The following is a 25991-nucleotide window of genomic DNA, read 5'->3' on the forward strand; positions in this document are numbered from 1 at the left end:
GTGTGTGTATATATATATATATATATGTGTGTGTGTGTGTGTGTGTGTGTGTGCTCCCGCTTTATAAACGATACATTTGCTTCCACTTAGACAGTTAGACCGTTAGAAAGCTTCATTTATTGAAAACATATTTTTTGCACAGTATCTTTGATTAAGAGGCACATCAGGAAAGGTGAGCTTCTAATTACCCATTTCTGGAACAGTCATTCATGATCACTTAAAAAAGGGTGGTTAGTTGTACATTACATGATGGTGTGAAGAGTCCCTTTAAGTTTTAACTATTCATTTCAAAGAATGAACAGTGGGTACATTTGAAAGATTCATGTACAATTTCTCCACTTAGTGGGGCTATCAGCTTTTAGGTTTCATCATTTTTCAAACTGTAAAATTGTAGTTTTTCACATCATGTTTTGAATTAATCTTCTTTCTATTGTCACTTGAAATGCTATACCTCAATATAAATTTAGATAATCAAATATATTCATATTCAAGGTTTAACAGGAGTATACAACAACCATTAATTGAAAGTTACAATATAAGTTTTCATTTACACTCTTGGTATTAGCAGCCCTGCAGCCGTTGCTGAAGCACACTGTGGAATGAATGACTGTTACATACATAAATACATTAATATGTGTATCTATCGCTATTCTCAGGAAGCAGGAATGACTGTAGTTGGGAATGCTGAATATTTCACAGTTGTGATGTTACAATATCCAGCGTTGAGATCAACTGTAAACAAAACATGTAGCTGTGATGTGTTGTGATTGTTTAATGTAAAACTGGCACTGGACCCAAAAATTAAAGCTCCAAACCGGATGGATGGTTTAACTAACTCAGAATAAGGATTAGAGATTTCAATTAACCTGCAGATTGTTCAAATTAAGAGTTAGATCCCTTCTGATGTATTTAAGACATTATATGACATGCTGGTCAGAGATATTAGTCACAACTGGTCCTGTTTATATGTCTGTCTGCAATTATAAAGATCAGTTCTACTCTGGTTTAGGCTGCAGATTATTCTTCTTTGGCTCAAAGAAGTTTTCAATGATTGCATCGACCAAGTCATCCAGTTCCTTCTTCAGGTGTGTCACATCACTGTTACAGAGAGAGGAAAACAAAGGGAAATAATAAAGTAACAATGTTAAGATAACTGGGTTTCCTTTTACAGTTAAAGACTGTTGTCACTGTGGGAAAATGGCCTGATCTCAGTAGGAACGTACCTGTTACCAGGCGCAGCACAGAGTTCAGTGTAGTATTTGATTTTTGGCTCGGTGCCGCTGGTCCTCATAGTCGCCACGCCGCCATTAGAGAAGGTAAATGTAATCATCTGACTGGAACTGGAAGTGGGAAGAACCTGTGGACGAGAAGAGCAAGCAATACATGGACAGGAAGAATTAAAACAAAATATAAGAGGAACATTAACTGTCAGAGGTAGGCTGTGCTCTGTGAGGGTGTAAACGAGTCTGTACATCCTTACAGCCTTTTTATCAGGTTGGTTGTTGTCGTAGCCAGTGGTCAAGTCTCGTACAGCAGAGATGGAGAACCGACCACATTTAGTTGGGTATGAGTCCTTCTGGCCACCGTAGTTGCGCAGACGCTCAAACAGACTGCGGATCACATCCTGGTCATGGCAAATGAAGTATGAGTTCTTACTGATGTGGTAGCCGTACCTGAGAATGAAGACCAGAGAGAGATGAACAACTCCACATCCAATTTTAGTTTCTGAAAAATGTAAAATATAATTCAATATCATAACAGGTTTTTTTGCTTTTTTTAAAAGATTTATTTTGGGCTTTTGTGCCTTTATTTTGATAGTAACTAGCAGAGATGCCGACAGGAAACAAGGAAACAGAGAGAGAGAGAGAGAGAGAGAGAGAGAGAGAGAGAGAGAGAGAGAGAGAGAGAGAGAGAGAGAGAGAGAGAGAGAGAGAGAGAGAGAGAGAGAGAGAGAGAGAGAGAGAGAGAGAGAGAGAGAGAGAGAGAGAGAGAGAGAGAGAGAGAGAGAGAGGAATTACTTGCAGCTCGGTCCCTGGCCAGATTCAAACCAGGGACGCTGCGATTATGTGGAATGCGCTCTACCCAATTGACCACCAGGGCACTCCATAACATTATCATAAAAGTCAGACTTCATGTAGCACAGTGGAAAACTGTTAAATGATGACGATAATTAACACAGTTGATGAGAGATGGAACAAATTAACAGTAAATAAAATCTTTAGTACATCATTTTCAGAATTCAAAGACAGATGAGTCCTGCGATGTATATGTATGCGTGTGTGTGTGTCTTACTCTACAAAGATGGCAGTGAGTTGCTGAGAAAGGCTTGTCTTTTTAGTGGCCAGATAAGAAATCATCTCTCCTGCTATGGCTGCAGCGCTCACCCCGTCCTTGTCCAATACATAGGGACTGCACATATACCCTGCAACACACACACACACACACACACACACACACACACACACACACACACACACACACACAATGCTCAAACCTCCAACTGCTATAGTCACGTGCCTCTCCTATTAACAGTGTGTGCAAAGGCATGCAATTCCAATTACAGCATTATAATCATGTTATATGGGAATGCAATAAACTATGTGATGTTGTGTGTGTGTGTGTGCATGTGTGTGTGTTTGACTGAACATTTGTCATAAACTCCAGACAACCTTTAACCCTGCATGGCGTTTGAAAGCAGGCACGGTTCAAAAATGACACATTTTTGGTCAGACTTCAGTGGACTAAAGTGTGACATTTTCATGCTTCCTCTGTTTTTAATGACCATTTATGCATGTATCAATTGACCAAGACTGTACAGCATGGTTGGAAAGCCAGTGTAAACAGTCTTCACAAGACATTGGCTGCTACATGCATTAAGAGTCTGCTGAAGGAGACTACATAGAAAGCTTTTGAAGAGAGCCGCTTTTAGTTCTAGAGAACAGATTGTTATACAGGTTAAACTGGTTACACTAATGTAACTCAATATTTGAATTAAAAACACAATATAATTTAGTGTTGCACTCAGTGTCGTAATAACTATGATCTAGAGGGGACAAAGCATGTTCTGTTGACTGAGATATTAAGAAAGACTAAAGAAGAAACTGCATAGTTTTATAATTACACATTACATACATTAATTAAAAAGTAGTTTTAATAAAATAAATAAAATGTTTAACACAATATATAATTTTTCTGCAGCTTTAAGATGTCTTATCTTATTTAATTTGTTGTCCCAATAATCTCATATTCCATGACTTTTTCATATCAGCCTGCAGTGGTGATACAGGTGCGTAGTTCTAGGATGCCAAAATTTACTACCATACATACTCTTCTTATTTTGTTTCTCATAAAACACGGTTTCGTAACAGCCATCAGCCCAGTTTAGATCTTGTGAGCTGGCAAAAGAAATGTTTTAACACTCAAATAGTAAGTTGTCCTTTACGTCACCTGATCCCAGATACATTTACATCACATGAATACTTTCAGGCAGATCAAATTGACTTCCTCAGCATTGCCTCCAGATGATCCTACACATGGACAACATTAACTCATGTGGTCTGTCATAGGTTAATTTTGGGGGCAAATTTCAGACTTAGGACTAGTTAATTGAGGACAGCTTGTCCAATTGGGGACAAAAGCTGTTCCATCAACTGAGAAAAGCTGATTTTAGGGTAATTGGTTAAGGTTAGGGTGAGAGTTAGGGTCAGGCAACTAGTGCTGATAGTCAGGGTTAGGGTATGTCCCCAGGAAATTGACATAAGTCTATACAATGTCTCCAAAAGTGATTATGGTCTGATACATGTGTGTATATGTGTGTGTGCGTGAATGCGTATATATACCTATGGCCTCCTCAAAGGCAAACAGAACAGTCTTGCCTTGATCCAAAAGGTCTCTGGCTCTGTTCCCCATCCACTTGAACCCTGTTAGTGTTTCCTATAAGAACATTAGGTGATGGCATTTAGAAAATCCTGAAGCAACAGTTGAGCCTAAAAACAAATGTGCATTTACTATATTACTAATATTACTAATTACTATAATTATTTGTATTTTATGAACCATCTTCATTGCAAAAGTAGGAAAAGAATAAAAGAACATTTAAGGTATACTTGACTGAAAAATCAGGAAGAGGTGGACACAGTGAGCCTGTTTTACGCAGGCAACACTGTACATTTGAGTTTGAAAGATTTTCTTTTGCATTTTTCCTTTATTTGATCTACTAGAGGTGATGTGACATTGCAGTTAAGTAGTAAGTGTCTTTAACATTTGGCCACCCAGGTGACCCCTGCATTTGAGATTTAATATTTGTCCATTTAGTAGGTGCTTTATGTTTAATGCCTTGCTGCTCCCAAGTTTCAAACTACAGTTTTGAACTTGACTGTGTTACCTCAAAGTGGAAGCCTTCCTTCAGGGCGATGGCACGCAGTATCTTGGATGAGACAGTGCTTGACAGCATGTAAAGGTTTTTCAAAGCAGCAGCGTCAGAGTTCTGCTGTTTCCAGCAGCGGAACATCCACCAGCCAAGCAACGCTCCCAACTCATTACCGCTGAACACTCGCCACTGTCCACTGACAGAGAGAGAGAGATAGACAGAGGTTATGGAAATTTGAGTGTACAAGCAAATATAACCAGGATCTTATTTAACAAGTTTGTAAATCACCACTCTGTGATGTTTAAAGCAGTCCCACATTTTGCAGAATAACTTATGAAAATTCCTCTGCAAAGGAGGATGAAATTCTTTCACTGCACACAAAAACAGACCTCTCCTGTTTCTCAGCGATAGCCAGTCGATCAGCATCTGGGTCATTCGCCAACACCACAGTGGCCCCCTCCTTCTCTGCAAGGGCGAACGACAGTGTCTACAAAACACACACACACACACACACACACACACACACACACACACCTTCAACAATCACGTGTTGTGTAATGTGTAATGACTTGACTTTGACGAAACAAAAAACTTACAAGCCACTGAGGGCTGTGTTACCACGTACTTGCCTAACTGACGTGTATCATATGTATAGCATGAATGCATGAACATCTGTCGCCATGCTTCAATGTGGTATTTATTACATGATCAGGTCCATCGGCAGTTTAGATCGCTGTCACCATTCACTTATGTCCATTTAACATGCATGATAAATAAACAACACTATACCAGTGGTGATGGTCAAAAAACTATATGCTTCTCGTAGGTAACACACCTGGATGTGATTACTGCATCACCTATTTAAACCTTCCCCATACTCCACACACCACCTAGTGTGTGAATGGGGAACCACACTAGTCAATATAGTCATACACACACATACAATAATGAACCCAATACCAAAAGGCTCTAACAGTGTGTTTGTGTGTATGTTCAGTGCATACCAGGACTCCCTCTCCCTCCTCAGGATTGGGATATTTGACGGTGGGGAATTCGGGATCTGGATCTTTCTGCTCCTCTACAGCATATGGAGGTTGAAGGTCAAAGGCCTTGAAAGCTGACTGAACAAATGCGTGGCCAACTCCGTGCACAGACGTATGCACAACTTTCACCTCTGACTTCTTGTTTATCTCCCTGTGGAGAAAGAGTCCCAGGTCAAAAAATTGTTTTTTGTCTTTGAGTGTCTGTGTATCTATATTTATACTCTGTAGCATTGCATGCATGTCCTTCAATGGCCTAAAGCAGCCATGTCCAAACTATTCCATGAAGGGCCGTGTGCCCGCTGGTTTTCCTTCCAACCCATCAAGAGCACACAATTTGACCAATAAAATGTCTGAAGACTTAGATCAACTGATTAAATGAGTCAAGCCTAGTGCGCTTCTGCTTGGTTGGAATGGAAATCTGCAGTCATATGAGCCTTTATAGACACCTCTGGCCTAAATCTACATCACATGCACACATTATAGAACACGTTCTTTAAATCTAGTTTAACATCATGATTTAATCAGGCATTTCAAATGGTACATGCTATTCTGCAAGTAGTTTGTCTATGAAGCACCTGTGGTGACAGTGTTTCTGGATGGCTTTGAAGTATTGTGTGTGGATGTCTTGGTAGGGGTCTTTGAGCAAGGGACTCTTCAGGGCCTCCACTGTGTTCCAGGACTCAGGCCAAGGCTCCAGGTTGTCCTCTATGGCCTTGGCGATGCCTTTGTCATGAGGGGACACAATCTGGGCACCGTTCTCCCAATAAACCTGAGATAGAGACAGAGCAAAAAGGAAAGATGTGACAACAGAGTGAAACCAGAACAAGAACTGATCAATCAAATAACCTGTCAGCCATATCAGGCTGCGGAGCACAATTAGCCTGGAACACTTATGCAAAAACAAAGATGGTAAATGATAAGTAGTAAAATGTGTTACCTTGTACCCATTGTCCTGTTTGGGATTGTGAGAGGCAGTCACCATGATACCAGCAGACAGACCCAGGTGGGAAACTGTGAAAGGCTGCAGGAAGAAGGATACACACTCAAAGATCATAGTATACTAGCTGTAAAATATATTAAAAGCACACAGAAAACGCAACAAATAAAAATGTTTTAAAAAAATTATGAGACTTGTAGTTTGCATGTGTGGACAAAAAGGTAATTTACTCTCAAGAAAATGTAATTGTCACAGGGCAAAATAAAGCCATACAAACTTTTGAAGGTGAACAATTTTTTACGACTGTAATGAAGCAGATGTAAAGATGAAATCTTTGTATGCATGTGTAGTATAGACACAAGCGCATGTAAGCGGTGCCCTTACACAGGTTTTGAACCAAGTATAACCCTGTGAATCATGTACATTATGCAACATGGAGCAAACTAGTGGGAAGAGTGCTTTTTGAATGGAATTTGCCCCCTAAGCTCCCTAACCTGCTCCACCAATCAAGTACTATAGCACACAAACTGACCCTCCAAATGCAATGTCAAGCATGTTTAAAATGTAATCATAAGAAATAAAACGATACTTCCATTTGAAGGTGTTGTAAGTTTAACTGTGATTACAATGTCCCAAAAAAATCCAAATGAGGAAATAACAGAAGTTCAAGTGATTACCACAAAAGGTGTAGGGGTGATGTCAGAGAAGAGGTGGACAGGCACCCCTCGGCTGATGAATACAGCTGCAGCCAGGCTAGCGAATCGCTTGCTGCTGCCCCCACTGGGAGGATGGGCCCGGGCGTCATACCCAATCACCACCCCTCGCTCCTTTAGGTTCTGAAAGCTCTCCTCCAGGTAGTGACAGAAACCCTGTAATGGAGGGAATGATGTGAGTGAAACTGGGAAATGAGAGAAGAGCGATTTGCTGACAGTGTTCTCCTAACATTCAGTGTATGTTAGAGCATGAAAAATGATTCAGATACTGTATACTATGAGTGATGTCACAGTGCTGAGTCTGAGTGTGTAAGATATTTCTAAATGCAATGGACGGAATGGAGGGACAAACAGCTGCTGAGTGCCTATCTTTGGCTATTTTCTAGGAATGAATTTCCGCATTTGAATACATATGGAAAACTAATGTGAAGCTACAGAATGATATAAAAACCCAAAAAGGTAATGAACCTTCACTTAAATAGCAACAGGAAACCTGTGAAACAAGTAGCTGCATTGAGATGCTACAGAGATGGGTAAAAAAGGTGATGGCATGTAAGCTTTGCAGTCAACCATGAGAGACTGCCATCACTGCTTCAAACAGCAGAGAACAAGAACGAATAATTTGTATGTCTGGCTCTCCATGTGACCTGATGTGTAACACGTGTGTGTTAGTAGGTAACATTTATTAACCAACCTGTGTGGTCTGGATGATAGTGAGGTCATTCATACAGGATATGCCGGGGCCCATGGCTGCCCTCAGACCTGCGGTACCAAACTCCATCCTGGAGGAGAAACATTTCTTCAGGGTCTCCACTTTTTTATCCTTCAACAGATCCTCCACGATGGACACTGTCTTTGGGTTCTAGGGAGAACACACACATTTTATGAATAACTCAATTACTCTTAAGTCTAAAAATGTATGGTAAAGGTCCTTTACTAAAGGACTTTCAGCAGTTTTACTTAAAAATAATGACAAAATGAGTGATTATAGAATTAATTGTTTCTAGTCTTAATCAGATTATGCACAGTGTGGAGGAAGCGTTTATAGAGGATATTTGTTCTTCTGACTTCAACGCAAAGTATTTATCTATCAACTATGATTAATTTTGTTTTGTGCATTGCGTGAATGAAACAATCAGTTTTCTAAATATAGCAAAAACTTCATATAGCATCCATAAATACGTTAAGTAGCTCCATATGACACTCAATGATTAAATGGGCCACTCAGGGTCACTGAGGAAGCTTCTCTAACATAATTATCTTAATACTAATGAATCTAGGTACCTTTTCCAACGTGACCTGATTGGTGGCATCCCATGTCTCTTTAGGGCCATGAATGACTCTGTTTGTGTTAGTGGATGCATGTTAGTCTTCCTACACATCTGTGTCTGTGCTCGTTAGTGTCGCGTGACTGAGTATTTTCTCTGTGAAATTACTGTTGATCAGCATATCTGACAGTATGTAGGAAGTGGATTGTCCTTTTGGTGAGGACAGCAGAGAGGGAAATTAAATGTGGCACACATAACTTAGCTTTCATATTAGTTGAATGTATTTGCAGCACAATTTCCTAGAAATACCTGCGATGTGATAGTAATAATAGCAAAACAGTACCTTTCTTGAAAGAACTGCTCCATTTTACAAGCCAAGGGAATATTTATTAATTCCTCATTTATTGTTGAAACTTTTGTTCTCCATGTATGGTGACATGTTTTCTTGTATGTGGACAAATTCCACATTTGTATACTTTAAGCTCATCCGCTGTGCTCTGACTAACAGACTCTACTGGTTAAATGAGAAGTTAAAGGATAGGTTCACAATTTTACAAGTCTGTCTTAAAACAGCAGTCAGGTGTCCATATGAAAAGTGAAAGATAAGTACTTGATTTGACTTATTTGGACAGTTTCACTTTCATATTAGCTTCAAAATAACTGTTTAATACATTTTTGCACAGACAGAGGACTGTGGATTTTGGCCCTCATCACATGCATTGTAAGTGCATTATAAAAGGGATCTTCCAATGAATATGAGTATGAACAAGGAGCTCATTTAGCAACAGATTCAGACTCCCCCGCTGCCCAAGAGAACGTTACTAAAGATCCTTCCTACCCACTGCAATACAACTGTACAATGACTCACTTACATAATGCACCCTGACCCTAACTACTTTACATGCACTTTTACCTATGTATTTATTGTGCCTTTACATGCATCCATATACTCATTGTGCTTTTATACTGGGTTCTAGCAATGCGGAGGGTGGGAGGGTGTGTTAACTGTGTTTGTATGTATTCTTAGGTATTTTGTGTGATTTCTATGTCTGTTGTCTTTGTGCTATGTTTGTGCCATGTATTGCGGTATTGCTGCTCTGACATTTTAAATTTCCCCTGGGGGATTAATAAAGTAAATCTATCTATAGTCTATCTATCTATCTATCTATCTATCAAGAGGAATGATTATGGCAAGAAACAGCGGTTTCCATGTTCATTTGGACTGTGACCCCGACCCTTTAATTTACATTTGATTTAATAGACGTGGACAATTTGGACACGGTCTCTTTACAGGACACTTGTTTAAAATTATCTGGAAATTATGTTTGAAGAAAAAAATAGCAGTGTCAGTTAGCAGTGTTTTAAACTGTGTTAATCCTAATGTTACACTTTAACAACAACTTAACACTGTAACACTTTATTCATACGTAGTAACATACTATGTGATTATAGTTTGGTATTTTAATAATCACTAACTTAGAGGTCACAAAGACGATTTTCTTTAACTCCCGGTAATATTTCCTGCATTTATATGAACGCCGCACATGAAGCTAACGAGCTTACCTTGTCATACTGCAGCCACTGCCTGATAGCCTGGTCCAGCTTGGTGTCACCGGTTGTGGACTGACTGTTTTCCATTTCTCTTCTTACACTGAGTCCGAAGACTGTCCAGCTGGCTGTCTGTGGTCACACGAGGTGAATATGCTCTCTCTGAAAGCTGTTTTCTACACAAAACGGGAAATTCAGCTGTGGGAGTGACCGCGCTGCTGTCCGTGACGTGAGGCGGAGCGACGTACAGCGTCACGAGTTTCTCATCTGGTGCCTTCAGGTGTTTCCGTAAATGTGGTAATAACAGCTTGAGGGCTTCACTGACGGTTTCAACAAGTGGAGAGGGTGACTGGGAAATAGTGGAGATCTTTTACTGTTTTACGAAAATTAAAAGTACAGAACAGCACGTTTGTGTACGATTTTTAATATATTAAAGGTCTGACTTCAGATGTAACGCCCTTTGTCATCATCAACACATTTTTTCTCAGTAACTGTAACGAGTCACTGTAAATTTGATGTAGCCTACTTCAACCTCTCTCAGGGGATTCAATTGTAGTAGTAGTACTGCCAGAGAATTTCTAATAGAAGGGCTCTGGCAGTGTACACTTCTGAAATATTGCCCATTTCCCCACTCCTTACATTTCAGAGGAAAATATTGTTCTTTCTACTTGGATTAAGATTTGACACCATGCATAATGGAGCTTTTAAAGCTTTGAAATACAACACATTGTTTAAGTTGAAACCACTGGTTTCCAATGTTTTGACTTTTGACGTCTAACAAAAAGCAGTCAAATTTGAAATGTCTATGAGTTGTTAACAGCTCCACTAAAAAGTGTCTCCCCCCCCCAGACTTCTCACATGGTTAATTTCAATAAATGTTCAATTGTTCCAGTGTTTCACCCAAAATCAATGATTAGAGAAAAAGTCTGAAAACAGATTTGTCTATCAGAACTTTGTTTTTTCTCCTTTCCTCTCCATTAATCATCTAATGACCGCTAAGATCCATCTGGTGACCCATTGGAGGGTCCTGACACCTAGGTTGGGAACCACTGGACTAAACTCGCTACTGTATAAGATGTTGAAACTAGCGCCACCTCCAGCAGCTACAACAGTAACATGTTGCTTACACACCAATGCTTCAGTATTAATAATCTAATGTTATAATAATATATCACTCAGAGGGATTGAACAATATGTTTACTTTAATACTTTTGACTACATCAAGCTGATAATACTTATGTGCTTTTACTTAAGTATGACTTTTAATGCAGGGCTTTTACTTGAGTATTTTTACATTGCTGTATAGTTACTTTTACCTAAGTAAAGGTTCTGAGTACTTCTTCCACTACTATTTAAACTACCCAACAATAATTTACATGTGAATTAAAAAACACTGCGAAGTATAGTATGCAGAAGTTGAACATAAATGCATCCAAAAAATCTACTGTGAAAGGGCCCATTCCACATGACTAAGTTTACTCTCAAGATATTATGTGCTGGGTGCACAGGTGGTTGGGCGGTTGAGTGGTTAGAGCACATGCCATATATGCAGCTGACCCCAATTCAAATCCCAGTCCTGTCTGTCTACTGTTAAATAAAGGAGTCTGTGCTGAAAAAAACAAAACAAAAAACCCCACAAACATTATGTGCTGATAATACTTTAGTACTTTAACTTACTGCAGATAAAGCTTTGAAAGCAGTTCTTGTATTCATAACAGAGCATCTCTGTATTTCCACTTATCCTTCAGTAAAATGACATGGTCCTTTTTTTTTCACCCCAAACCCAATTAAATTACCACAAAGGGATAATTATGTTGTGGAGACCATGAGCATGTAGGTCAACATGCAGTTAACTGTTTAATTTAAATGTATTCAATGTGTGTATGTTTGTGCCTGCAGATGAACTGATGATTAATATTCACATTGCTGACAATCACACAGGTTTCTCATCAAGTTGGAAAAAAGGACATTTAATGAGTGGAACCATATGATTTTATTGGACCATTGACATAAATTATACCACAAAGAATGTGATGTGAATCCTTGTTTAAATGATAAAAGCTATCCAGGATACAAAAGCAAACAAAATTGATGTAAAGCACACATTGATGCAACCTATTTTTCTTCCTGAATCACAAAACAAGTGAGACAGAGAAGATTCAAGTCTTCTTTTTGTTGGGCAGACTTCGAGTAACCGGTATTCATATTTCCAAGGTGAGACTATGTACAGCTGTGTTTAGTGGATGGTTAAAAACTTACTACTGTCAGGGCTGCATGTCAGTGATGCATGCTATCTGGAAACCATCAGATGTGCATCAAGCATGTGTAATGCAGGTATTTACAGTATATTCACACATTTAAATTAATTTAAAATTAGTATGTGTTGCAGTTCTAAATGGAAAGAAGTTGTAGAAGTATTTTTTAAAAACACTATCCTCTTTGGTTCCAACAGCAAACAGCACTAACAACTTTATGAGTACTTCAGTTCAGGGGCACGGAGATTCTCCGACTGTACTTCAAGGAGTCTGTTTTTAATTTAAACTTTGCAATGACTGATGTAAAGAGATAAATTGTAAATGATAATTAAATGATGATTTTAAACTTATTTTTTCCACTTCTTTTTAAATAATGAACTGTAAACATTGTAGGTTGATGGAGGAAAACAGTTTCTTTAAGTTCATTAGCAATGCGTCTCATCTTGTTTATTTGAGATTGTTTATCACTGTGGAAATTATTTCATAGTGTCAAAAATAATTGAACTAAACAGACTCCATGAACTGCCACTTCACCTGTCACTCAAACATACCAATGAAGATGTCATGAAGACATGTTGCTGTTTTAATAAGGATCAAGTTTACAGTATGACACAAAATAAACGTTGACTGTTCTGCAACGAGACCTGAGACAACAAAATGTTTATCACATTCCTGTCACGCCCACAAAAATACTCTGGTCATAAAGGTTGCCGCCCTGACACCCCCTGACACCCCCTGACACCCACCCATCACACAAACTGATACTATCTCTTGCGTTTCCTTTGTTTTATGATAAACAGGTTCTCATCGGTTGGGTACATCTGTTCAGCATGTTTCTTGTTAGCAATCATGCGGGCAGCATCTTTCTTCTTCTTCCTGTTTTCTCTCTCTTGGTTCTTTGACTTTGACCCTGTTACAGTCCAGCAAAGACCATCTGGTCTGCTATCTCTGTGTCCCTCTAGAGGAACTTTCTTTGATTTCTGCATCCTCTTAATCTTCTTCTTCTTTTCTATTTCCTCTCCTCTGCCTCCACCTCTGGGAAAGTCATCCGCTTCATCCAAAATTAGTTTACCTGTTGAGACCTGGTCTCTCGAGGTCGGCACGGGTCTCTTGGGTTTCCATGGTTTCCCTGCACCGATACTTTCTTGCCGTTTGGACTTTTTGTGGTTATTTGTTTTCGATTTCACATCAGTAAAGTCATCGTCAGCAAAAAAGATGTGGCTGGAGCTTGGTTTGTAGTTGTTAGGGGTATGGTGAGGTGTATGGTTAGACTGGTGGTTGTTTTTGTGATGGCTGACTTTCTGTTTCTTCTTTGATGGTCCTGGGGTGAGAGGGGCCTGAGAGCTAGCAAGGAGAACGCCACTTTTCTTCAGGTCTGTGGAAAACAGAAATAAATACTTTAAGGATTTATTTTGTCTTTTGCCTCTCATGCAGGATACTGCTATGGCACCATGAGCCAAAGTCAGGTCAGAAAAAAGACAGGGTCAATATTCAAACCAACCCAAGTTAATGTTACACCTCTGCAAATTGCACAATCAAAAATGGAAACTCATAAAGCAATATTCAGTAATAGAGGTCACAGGATTTCAGCTTACACACTTGGTGTGTCTGAGCTTTACTGTAGCATTATAACATTGGAGCAATACTTACTTCCTTATGTTTTTGTTGATTCATTGAGATTACTTGTTAACCACACATCAATGTTTGAATACATTAATCCTAACAGTAAAAATTATAGCCTATGGGTCAACTTTTTGACAATAACCAAAAAGAAAATATGTGTGACCTACCATTAACCTTAATCTTTGTCCTGTGTTGTCTACGCTTGATGTCTTCCATAGTGTCGTAATGGTTGATGAATGGGGTGCTGGGATAAGTTCCATTAAACATCCTCTGTCGTGTACATGCCTGAGGAAAACACACAAATAAAAAATATATGGACAGGAAAATAAATCACCTACAGTAAGAGATACAGAGGTTGAGGATAATGACTAGCTGAAAAAATCTTTTACTACTTGCTCAATAAAGATATTTTAATATGTACATATGTTTTGGTCATTAACCCTCTTCAGGTATGAAGGCGATACCTGAAGTCACCTGAAGAAGGTCTTTGACTGACACATTTAATATGTCAAAGTATCTTTATTGAGTGAAGACCGCATGGGGTTGCCTTTTTCTTTTTAGTATGTGGCTACTCAACTAACACACATCTATGCCAAAGGCTCAGCAGGTGTGCAAGAGTTTTTTTGATTCAAGGTTCAAACATTTGTATGTGAAATGTGTTGCTCCCTCCAAAAAGCTCTTCTGTAACACAGACATAATAAATAACTTCAAGAGTAAGAATAGTGGTGAAAACTGAACTTATCCAACAGTTTTTCTTTCTACCAACAACTCATAGAAGAAATTTTTACAGTTGCAAATGAGTAAAATAACCTTTAATTCTATTTTATACTTTGAACAGTTCCTGCTCACAATTTTTTCCATCAATGTGGGCTTTATTTTAGTCCAGAGGCCAGAAAGAAGCACTGGAAATGGTTCATTCCTGCACATGCAATATAAATGAAAGCTACTTACGTGGCCAAAGTGTCCTTTCTTGGAGCAGTTGTAGCAGTAGGCAGGGGTTCGGCCCTGGTCCTCTCCCCGCTGCTTCACAGGCGGACCTGTCTTAGTCTAAAATACAAGGAGACAAAATTAAAAGAGACTGTTACTGTGTTAAAATTCAAAATGCTTTCTCTCAATGATCCTCTAAACCTGCAGGATACAATGAAACGTGGTGGTTTAATCTTCCACTTCTCTCGCATCATTCCCATGCTCTCTATTAATACGGGCTGCTGTGTATTGTACGGTGAATATGGGTGCTGATATGAACTGGTGATTACTGGGGCTATAGTTAGAGGCCTGTAATGACCCTGTACGATAAGTAACTGTCTGTGTGTGTGTGTGTGTGTGTGTGTGTGTGTGTGTGTGTGTGTGTGTGTGTGTGTGTATGTGACATGGGGTCCCGTCCCCTATGGGCCAGTGTTCTGAAAGCCTTCCATGCTCCAGCGCCCACAGCAAATATACACTGATAAAGAGAGAGAGAGGAGACAAAGGCACAGTGCATTTACTGCTAATGTTACACACACACACCTAATGCCATTCTCTGAAACACACACACAGCTGCACACACCTTCACACACAACTAAGGTGCCCCCTCCCTCCTCTCTTCCCCTGATTCTGAGATTACAAATGATTTGTGCCCCACGTCATTTCTTAAACATAGCTTAGCTAACCTCCCCTCCTTTTCTTCTCCTCTCCCTTCCTCTTGCTTCCCTCTCTCCTCCGTACACACCCCTCTGTCCCCACATCTACCCCTCACACTTGTTTTTTTTCCCCCCTCTCTCTCCCTCTTTTCCGCTTGAGTAGTTTTGCGGCAGAAAGGATGAATGCTATTAGAGCGTCGCGTCATTATCGGGTCAGGCCGGCCGGGCCCATCTCCATCACAAAGGCCAGGAGATCACAGACCCTTTTGCGAGCACACGTACACGCACGCACACACCCTAAGGAGATCACAGTCCCCGTCTCAAGCCCGCCCCCCCCCACCTTCCTGCCCCTCTTCCCATTCATCTTTCATGTAAATTGGCTGTAGGTCTCCCTCTGTCTCTCTCTCCCTGACCTTGGGCTTGTGTTATCTCAACATACTCTGATCCAGCGCGAAAGACAGAATGAATGAAAAAAAAGAAGAAGAAATGAAATCCCGTCCAATTCTTCCATCAACCTGTGATAGTTGTCTGAAACCTGTGTGTGTGTGTGTGTGTGTGTGTGTGTGTGTGTGTGTGTGTGTGTGTGTGTCTCATACAATATTAATTAACTGGATGAACCTTCAACCCTCTCTCATTCCTTCTAAATGGCTAACGGAGTTTGGGCCTGAGGGATCATATCAGTTTGGTGTCTTTCTCTTTCTCACTCTCTCAGGGGTTTGGAAGGGAGTCCTAGAGAGTCTGGCTGCGCAGTTAAAGTCAATTTTGCATAGTTTTAGACAGTTTTAGAGCCACCAGTTATCATGTGCAGGGAATTTGTTTCAGCTCAGCATCAAACTCGACACACGGTTCTTTGTTTAATGTCATTCGAATCCAATCCACTAATTCTGATTCACTTATTGTAGCGGTTAAAAGCTTAAATCGGTATTTGCTTGGGTCACACATCAACACGCACACTTCCTAAACCGAACTGATTCGGATTTTCAAATTGGATACATGGTCAATGTTCCAAAAAGGTCACATTTCTCCTGCACTATCTGGTTTCTGGTTAAATCTGAGCAAAGAAACAGACTCTGTGGTTGCAGAGTCAGGCATTATTTTATATTTACAACACTAGACTTAAAAGTTTAATAGTTTAGCTCTGAAACCTAACAAGTGATGTAATCATCTAAATGGCATACTGATTGGTTGGGATCCCATCTCTTCCATCTAATTCTCAGAGGATGCTTTCAAGATCTTGCGGCAAAATCTTAAACTTATAAATGGTTGGCTTTAAGTAATCAGGCTGAAATTTGAAAAGTGATTAAAAAAAAAAACGAATCAGAGGAGGGAAGTAGAAAAGCATTGTTTCTCCAGGTAGATTTTTCCGGGAAAATGCAGATGTCTCGTTCATATATATCAGGTTTATAATCTGCCTTTTACAAACGTACATGCATGAAAAAGACAAAGTGTAGAATGAAAGGAGAGGTGCTTTCATTGAGTAATGTGATCCTCAAAAATTAGCCTAAAACTGAAACTAACACAAATTAGCTAGAGGTCTAAACAAGTTTACTCTAGTCTGCTATCTGAAAATGTGCACTGTTATTGTCATATATGCCAATTATCACGTTGAACAGTAAAGTTATATTAAATTTATTACCACATTTATTTTGGATATCTTTCCTACTGTCATCTCGGCTGAAATCAGATAAATAATTATATAAAAGTTTTTTTCCCCTTTTCCCAAAAGGTCCTAATCTGTTCATCCTCACATTCACTTGATCCCTCCATCATGAGAGGACAAAAAGGTTGCTGTTGTTTAACTAACATCCTCCGAGTGCAGAGACAGCAGGAATGTTCTATGTCTGAGCCTGCTGATGTGACATGAGGAGCTTCTGGAGCAGTTTAGAGATACTTTGCCAGTCAGACAAAAAGAGGACTGAAGCTTGGAAGAGGACTGACGGTTTAGGATGTGTGTGTGTGTGTGTATAGGAGGGTGTTTGAGAAGGTCCTAGGGGCTTCGCTGTGTGGACATAGACAACCAGCCATCCGTGGCCTCTCATGCATGCACACACAGACACATGAGCGCTCTCTCTCTGTCAAATACACACACACACACACACACACACACACACACACACACACACACACACACACACACACACACACACACACACACACACACACACACACACACACACACACACACACACACACACACACACACACACACAACAGTGTTTTCCCACAGTTGTCCCAACACATACTCTGTCTCTGTCTAAGCCTCGCTCTCCTATGCTCCTTGCCTTAGCTGCTGGTGGCAAAGCCGTGATAATCCTTCGGCCAACACAAAGCTCAGACTGTTACAGACTACAATCTGAAGGAACACACACACACACACACACACACACACACACACACACACACAAGCCTGTTTGCTTCTCGGATTGTGTGTGTGTGTGTGTGTGTGCATGTGTGTGAGGGGGTGGGATCTGAACAGTAACGGGTGGTGGGAGCGAGGGGGCCAGGGCCAGCGGCGCTGTTTTGCATATGTTATTGCAGCAATGGGGAGAGGTTTGCATATGTTACTGGACCCACAGGGGACCAACTCTGCATGCTTTATCATAGAAAACAGCCTCACAACACAACACAAGACTACTGGGTTCATACCAAAACAAACAGATCTGTGTGTGCAACATGCCAGTATGTACATATTAGGTTAACACGGAGGGTTAATTAGACAGTTGTGAATTAGTGAGATGAAATGGCTATAAGGTGAACATCTTCTCAAACAGAGCGCAAAAAAAAATGAACTGCAGATCATTAATCCTCTTATTGTCTTACCGTCATGTGGGGATTTGAACTACGCTATTTACAAAACGGTAAAGAAATTAATTATAATGTTTACTCTCACTCATGAAGAATCAGACGTTCTTAGGAGACTGTTTAAGGTGAAGGTGTTCATGTGTGGTTAGAAAGGCTACAGAGGAGGATGAGGAGAAGGGGGGGGGGGTGTCTTCCAAAAAACCAGATGTGATTCCTGCCCCCTTTGTGTCTGCCAGTTCACAAAGACTCAGACCGAAGGCCTTAACCCTGCGCCCTGATAGCACTGACGCTCGCACACGAATTCCCAGAGGCTCTTCCTATCTCATCCCGTCAGTCAGTCAATCAGTCTGAAGACAATCAGCAGGAGTCCTGATTTTCTCTTTAGAGGGAGGGAGAGAGAGAAAATGCTCCTGGAATGTAATGATAATGTGATTCATGGGTGAACGGTGGCGGGGTTGCCACCACTGGAGAAAACCCCCTTTTGGGGCAGCAACTGGAGGTAATCTGGTCACACCGTGGAAGGCGGAACAGAGGATACAAGCTAATCTATTCAAATCAAGTTATTGAATATCTGTTCTCAGAGCTCAATGCTGAGTTCAGTGGCTTTTCTCTCTCCTGTTTCAAGGTAATACAGTTGATTCCTTGCAGTTGGACTGAGATGACACATGTGGACATAGGAGACAGACCTAGAGACAGACCTTCCATGCTACAGTCTCTTGTGCCGTGGTCAGGATGTTAAACCCCGATTCTACATCTCAGCCAATCAATCGCACACAAACATACACACACTTGCAGAGGCGCAATATCGACACCATCCAGCTAAGCGGAAAAGCACAATGACCAGCAAGGCCTGCAAGACCTCTGATAACGCACAGCACCTGTGTGTACGAGTGAGTGTGTGTAAACATGTGTGTACATTCCTATGGTTGTGTGTGTACATCCAGCAGTGTAAATGAAAACACCTGTGCCATAGACTAAAACACCCACTGCAGGGTCCTTGTCTTCTTCATCTAACAGAAAGTGTATGCAACTTTTGAGGAGAATCACTGACATTTTTCATTTTTATTTATTGTTTTTAACGGTTTTAATTAATAATTTTGTTATTGCTGTTGACAATTTTTTCTTGTGTACTCTGTTGACTGTTAAGACTAGTATGTTTTGGAAAGTCACTGTGGCCAAGGAGGTAAGATGTATACATGATCCAAATTGTCCTCTGTTTGATTTCAGTTGAATCTTTGTTCAACTTCTACAGTCTTAAAAAATATTAAAAAGGCTAGTCTGTTTGTTTTGCATTGCAAGCTAAATTCCAAAACAGAGCAGAATGAACTGATGTGAATGCATTTTTGAGCTGGATTTAAGCTGTTAATTGGTGGACAAGACCAGTGTATGTACACCAGTTAACTTTTAAACTCTGTCTCAAACTGCCGCCCTCTGCACTGCACTTTTCCTTCATTAACTGTGCTAACTAAATGACCTGCAGGTCTTTACTTTCTGTGCCCTGATGCTACTTGTCTAGTTTTGAGACACATGAAAACCATTTCCTTTTAAAAATGGACCCTTCACCCGCCCCCCACCCCTGTGCAGTCAGTGTCGAAGTCTGAGGGAGAATAGAGAACGCGAGCCTTTTGACATGACAGAGGTGGGAAGGCTGGAGCCTGAACCGTACAATGATGAGACAGCAAAAAGCGCTCACTGAATGGTGGTGGATTTAGAGGATTTTTACAGAGCACTGTTTGAATTGAGCGCATTCTTGTAAGAGGAGCGAGAGAAAGGGGTCAGCCAGACAGAGGGAAGGACAGGACAAGAAGTGGAATAAAGGTCAAAACTTAAACCCGTAACTTTAAGTTCAGCAGAAAGAACCAAAAGACTTCCAGCTGATATTGTTCATTATTATTTAAACTAATTTGTGAGAAATTGGCAAAGAAGCATTCCCTCATACAAGATGGTTTCTCACTATTTATTTTGATTACCCCCTCCTGTTTTTTTAATGGTTACTGTTAATTCATATTATTAATAAGACTATTCAATAATGTCATACAATCAGATGGAAAATAACCCCTACACATACTTAAGTTACTGTGATTGAAACACTGATATGTTCATGTAGAATAAAAGATGAACAAGATGAAGCAGCAGCAGGTGGACATTTTTGGTAATTTTGGAAAGATAATTATTACCCAGCACCCTGCCAAAAATGTCTGGATGTGCATGAGCTTCCTGCTGATTAAACCATAATACTGGTAGGACAGAGGAATAAAACTTGTTCTTTAACATGGTAGTGGTACATAAACTACACAACCATCCTGCAAATGTACAGTGACAATTAATCCACAGAAACAATTTATCTAACTGAGAATGTCTCAACCATGTGCTGGATCAGAGTGCAGTTTTCTATTTGACCACTAAAGGGCGCTTTAACTCCACACAGAAGGCTGAAAGGGTCCCGTGGCCTACTGCTGAAGTGAGACAGGTGAGGTAAAGGGAAAAGATGCACTCAGTCATCATCATTATTATTAACATGTATTTAACAGTCAAAGCTTTAGATAAAAAACATACTCTAATCATTTCTGATGCAACTGAAGGAGAAAAAAAGCCTTTAAAAGTGATCCAGAGGATGATGATGTTTAATGCTCTGTAACCAATCATGATTTGACATAGTTGTCTGTCAAGATACATTTTCAAATATATTTCAAGTTTGTGTGATGTGATTACATTTGCTTTAAATGTGAACTCAGTTCTGTGTACAGCACCAGGACTTTACTGCCAGCTGCTTTTATGTAGCTGATCTTGTCTTTTAGGTCACAATGGTACAAAAAGCGCAAGTTTGCAATGAAACAATTACCCATTAACACAATGACTCCATCACAGAGTCAATAAACTTCTATATATTGGTTAGGGTTAGGGTTATAAATACACAGAGGACTAACTGTTGATAGATACTGAGACAAAAAATTGTCTATGCTGCAATGATGATTAGTTATATATTTTTTTTCCTATTATGCATTGTGTTTTTAAGTGTTGCACTTGGCCTGTTAGGATTTCTTACTTTCTTGAATGTTGCATTGTGCTTTTGTGAAGTACTTCATGACTAATGTCTAAAAAAAGCACAATACAAATCATTTATCCTCATTATTATTAGTTGTCAGCTATTAAATCAATCACCTAATTAACTATTTTGATAATCAAATGAGTGGAGTCACTTTTTTTTTTAGAAAAAAACCCTCAAATTCTGTTCTCAGCTTTTAAAATGTGATATTTTTTCTGGTGTCATAGTCCTCTATGACAGTAAACTGAATGTCTTTGTGTTGTGGACAAAACAAGACATTTGAGGACGTCACCTCAAATGAACAGTGAACAACATTTTTTTTTTTACAATTTTCTGACAATTTGTCGACCAGATAGCTGACCAATTAAGCAAGAAAATAAAATGCACAATTGAATTGATAATGAAAATAATTATTGGCAGTCCTAGTTGATATTAATTTAATCAGTTGTAATAATAGCAATAAATCATTAAATCATCCAATACTAAAACAAAAATCAGTTTTAAAGAATAATGAAGATCAAATCAAAAACAAAAGCAGTCAAATTAAAGAGTAACATATCCAGCAAGTTTCTATCTAACCTCACTCTCTTTAAAATAATAAAAATCAATCTAACATGAGAAAATTAAGATTTTTTTAACAACTATTTTCAAGGCTAAAGGTCATACTTGCAACAACTCGTTTTTGTTAAACCAATGACAGAGAAAAAAGAATTATAAAGAGTAAATGTTTTAGTTTTTAATTTATGTGCTTAAATTCCAGACGGTCAACCTGAAATGTCTGACTGTGTTAATGGGTCATTTTATTATTCTTTCCTATAGGAGTGTAATGGTATTTTCTTTTTTCTGACAATAAGAGGATTTAAGGGACAAAATGTCCTAACCTTGGGCTAACAAAGGCATGTGTGAATCAAGCGAAGAAACCTTCTAGACAAAGACAGTGAGACAAAAAAAAGTATAAAAAAGGTAAATCACACTAAATGAAAAGAGAGAAAAAAGGCAGTCAGGTGAGAAGGAGGGACTCCAAATGGAGTTTAAAGAGGGGAGTTAACACGGCTTCATTTCTGTGTTGAACAAAAAGTTCACAGACTATTTTTTTCATGATTACCCCGAAAGAGACAGACAGACAGACGTCCCTGGGAAAGAGATCAATACACACACACACGAACACACATGAACGAACACACGAACACACACACACACACACACACACACACACACACACACACACACACGACTGTGATGAGAGAACTCGCTCAATACACATACACACAAACCACCGTGGGCAGAGGTACCGATCAATAAACACACACATACAGGTGTCACCACTATTATCTAAAGAGAGGCCAGATCAATGCTCACACACCGATATACCTGTACCAATCAGCTGCTCAGCACTCAGATTCCCTCTCTCCTCTCGCTCTCTCTGGTCTGTTTAACCCTGCTTAATAAACTCAACCCTTTCTCATTTCTTTCTCTCTTTTTCTCCTGCATCTCTTACAACACACATCTTCCCATCTCTGTCTCTTGCCCATGCATAGTCTGGTATGTAGGTCAATCATGTTGAATCTAACGTCACGTGACCCCTGTCTTGCCCCACACACTGCTAACAAAAACTTACCAAGATGGGACAAACAGGTGTAATGTTTGATGAGGATTTGATGGATGTTCAGAGTTCTACTAATTCAAAGGAGGGAAATTCCCACTTCAAATATTGTAGCTGGTTAAAGAAAGAAAGAAAGAAAGCTTTGACTTCCTGCGACAGCCAGAGGGTGGCGCTCTAGTCTTAACCCAGCACTGCAGGGTCCTGACACTAACAAGAGGGGAAAAAAGTCACTGTGACTGTGTGACTGTGTGACTGTGTGCGTGTGTGTGCGTTGCATGCATGCACGCATTTATGCATGATCTTTACATGCATTAAAGCAGCCTTCATACAGACAGCAGGTCACTCTACTTGCACTAGGGCCTTTCCTGATCGTTCTCCATCCGTCCGTCTCTGCCTTCATCGTACTCCTTCTTCCCTGTCTTCCATCTCTTTCTCTCTCTCTCTCCTTCCCTACTGCTGAAACCATGTATTGTCTCTTTCTTGTTGTTCTCGTTTCCTGTGTTAGTGGCTGGTTGGTAATGATGAAAGTACTTATTTTTTCCATGTTCATCCTTTGTATAATACATGATGCATTTTTCACATTTGAATGCAAAATGATTATTTGATTAATTGAAAAAATTCAAACAGACTAATCCATAATGAAAATAATCAGTTGCAGCTATGTGCTACATTTCTGGGTCCATTTTGCATATGTTGTATTTCTAAATTCTTATGGTTGATTGGCACAGACAACGTGACATCACTCACATTTGTGGAGGAGCTCCAATAGAATTTAAGAACAGTAAAATTTTCAGCAATTTAAATCATCAAACTTAAACCTTTGGCCTCTGCCTACAGTCTCCATTTTGTATTCAACAATCAAAAGGAATCCAAAACAGAGGGGGCATGCAGTCCCTAGACATGCGATTTGTGTACAGGGTGCAGGTGTGATCTCAGACAAGCCCCGATAACAAAACTGACTCAACCAGACACTCATCTTAGACTGAAGGTAGCAGGCTCACACCTGTCCTTTTGGGCTTTTTATAAAGGCATTCTGGGAGATGGAAGACAACACAAACAGAAACACAAAAGTATCAAGATGAGATTGGCTAAAAGATGTTAATAAAACAATTAAATCACACATTTACACATACCACTGATATTTAACAGTTTTATAAGGATTTTTCCAATGACATTTTGTACAGTATTCGGTATGAAAGGTAACGATTCACAAAGACAGAAAAGAGGGAGACAGATGGGGTTTGCAGGAAAAGGAGCCACCCCAAGCTGCAAAGCTGTATGCAAAAAAAGAAGTAAAACCAGGGTATCTGTGGGCGTACGTGGGTGAGTGAAAGAGAGACTGAGAAGTAAACCCGTTCTTCACAGCAAAAAAGCAAATATTTTTATATAAATATTACTCTTGTAAAAATGCCTTCAACTCCATTTGAGTCAGACAAGCTGAAAATGTTGTGGATAGCTTTTTACTCCATTTACTGCTCTATATATTTGTGTGCGTACGTGTGTGTTTGTCCATGTGTGTCAGTATCTTACTTTCTCAGTAAATACCCCAGGGCTTTGTGGTCTATACTGTGTGGTTTGGAGGAGTTTGTTAGTTGAGGGCCAGGTGCAGGCAGACAACACATACACTCACAGAAGATAAACGGACCCAACACACACACACACACACACACACACAAGAAGGATAAATGGACCCAGTAGCAGGGAGGTCTGACAGAATGCCTTTTCACACCTGGCTGAGCCCAGCGGAAGGTGACAGAGTCACATCTCCCAAAGCGAACACACACACACACACACACACACACACACACACACACACACACACACACACACACACACACACACACACACACACACACACACACACCTTCTCACATTGGGGAGTTCAGGGTCATAAGCAGCATCATGAATAAAATGAGGCTGTCTTAAACAGAAGGAGCCCCGTGTATGCATGTGTGTAGGTGTGTTTGTGTGTGAGAGAGTGTGTTTGTGTCTGTGCGGGCCCCTAAACCCCATGCCAGTTTGGATCTGTAACGACCTTCTGTTCCCAGTGCTTAAATGGCTTAAATACTTCAATTAGACCTGGGTCACAATCCACCACCCGTTAAAGCACGCCATCACACACAAACACACACCCACACACACAGAAACACACCAAAATTATGTTGTTGTTTTTTTTTATCACCTTGCAATGTGACCAAAGCTTCTTTGTCAGTGTCTTTTCCTCTTGTGAAAGTGAAACTCTACAATAAAACAGAACATCCCGTAGTAACAAATGAGCAACAATTAAACTCAACTCCCATTTTCTCTGCATGCGTCTCCCCTGGAACTTCTCTGTCCCGCTCCCTCCTCCTCCCTCCGTCTCTCCCGCCGTGCTACCCTAGCGCTAACGATGCTGCCTTTTCATTAGACAGCCCCTGCTAATTAATCTCCATAGAGGAGAGTGACAGACCTCCCCCAACACACACACACACACAAAGTGCACGCCAAGATATATGCAAACACACACTCTTCTTCCCTCTCTCTCACTCCCTCGTCCCGCGTGGCGTTGGCAGCCCATTTCATGCTTTATCACGTCTTTTAATTGACAAACAAGCTGCTCTTTTCTCTTAGGCTGAGGTCTATATCACCCCCTCGCTCAGATGCGCACACACACACACACACACACACACACACACACACACACACACACACACACACAGACACACACACACACACACACACACAGACACACACACACACACACACACAGTAAGCAGCCAAGAAAACTAGTTATCTTTTCAGATTTCAGAGATGCACACACATAAGCAAATACCTCCCCGCTGACATATGGCCCATGTGACTGTCACACAGTTTTCTACTCTTTGACACATTTACACACCCCCCCCCCCCCACACACACACAGATGTGACATGTGCACTTGAAAATTAAGCAAAATTAAATAAATAAATTTTAAAAAAGCAAAAAAAAGGTTTGCATCACTCTCAGCACTTCCTTAATCTTTTGTGATAGTTTTTTTCCCCCCTCGCCATGGTTCACTCATCTGCTACAGGGTAAGGTCAATACCAATCACAACTGACTTATTGATTATGACTGATCATGTCACACCTTCACCTTCACGAAGTTCCTGGAAAAATACTGTTTTTGTGGCAGACTTTCAGAACATGA

The 25991-nt window shown here is 40.1% G+C and overlaps 2 protein-coding genes across 2 annotated transcripts in view; both read right to left on the reverse strand.

The window, feature by feature from the left end:
* Nucleotides 1-107: 107 nt before the first annotated feature.
* On the reverse strand, nt 108-10047 carry pgm2 (phosphoglucomutase 2). Its single transcript, XM_053334646.1, has 13 exons — nt 9894-10047; nt 7757-7924; nt 7027-7218; nt 6350-6433; nt 5988-6181; nt 5374-5563; nt 4759-4856; nt 4385-4565; nt 3840-3933; nt 2293-2422; nt 1481-1673; nt 1224-1357; nt 108-1098 (listed from the first exon to the last, which is right to left on the reverse strand). Exons 1-13 carry the CDS (start codon nt 9966-9968, stop codon nt 996-998), a joined length of 1836 nt encoding a protein of 611 aa, XP_053190621.1. The 5' UTR covers nt 9969-10047; the 3' UTR covers nt 108-995.
* Nucleotides 10048-11864: 1817 nt separating this feature from the next.
* Nucleotides 11865-25991, reverse strand: part of zcchc7 (zinc finger, CCHC domain containing 7) — a 48969-nt gene continuing 34842 nt past the window's right edge. The window contains exons 8-10 of the mRNA XM_053337200.1: nt 14708-14803; nt 13924-14041; nt 11865-13508 (exon numbers count right to left, since the gene is read on the reverse strand). Of these exons, the coding sequence (XP_053193175.1) occupies nt 12898-13508; nt 13924-14041; nt 14708-14803 (825 nt within the window). The 3' untranslated portion in view covers nt 11865-12897. The remainder of the gene's footprint in view (nt 13509-13923; nt 14042-14707; nt 14804-25991) is intronic.

Source organism: Scomber japonicus, chromosome 2 (genome assembly GCF_027409825.1).
Source record: "Scomber japonicus isolate fScoJap1 chromosome 2, fScoJap1.pri, whole genome shotgun sequence".
NCBI classification, from domain to species: Eukaryota; Metazoa; Chordata; class Actinopteri; order Scombriformes; family Scombridae; genus Scomber; species Scomber japonicus.

What these genes read in the sequence shown, in the direction of transcription:
- pgm2 (XM_053334646.1), bottom strand. Translation starts at nt 9,968, where the DNA reads ATGGAAAACAGTCAGTCCACAACCGGTGACACCAAGCTGGACCAGGCT. An exon ending in TCACCCCTACACCTTTTGTG is followed by an intron (nt 6,434 to 7,026) that starts GTAATCACTTGA and finishes TTCTTCCTGCAG; the next exon opens with CCTTTCACAGTTTCCCACCT. An exon ending in AGGAAGGCTTCCACTTTGAG is followed by an intron (nt 3,934 to 4,384) that starts GTAACACAGTCA and finishes ATGTTCTTATAG; the next exon opens with GAAACACTAACAGGGTTCAA.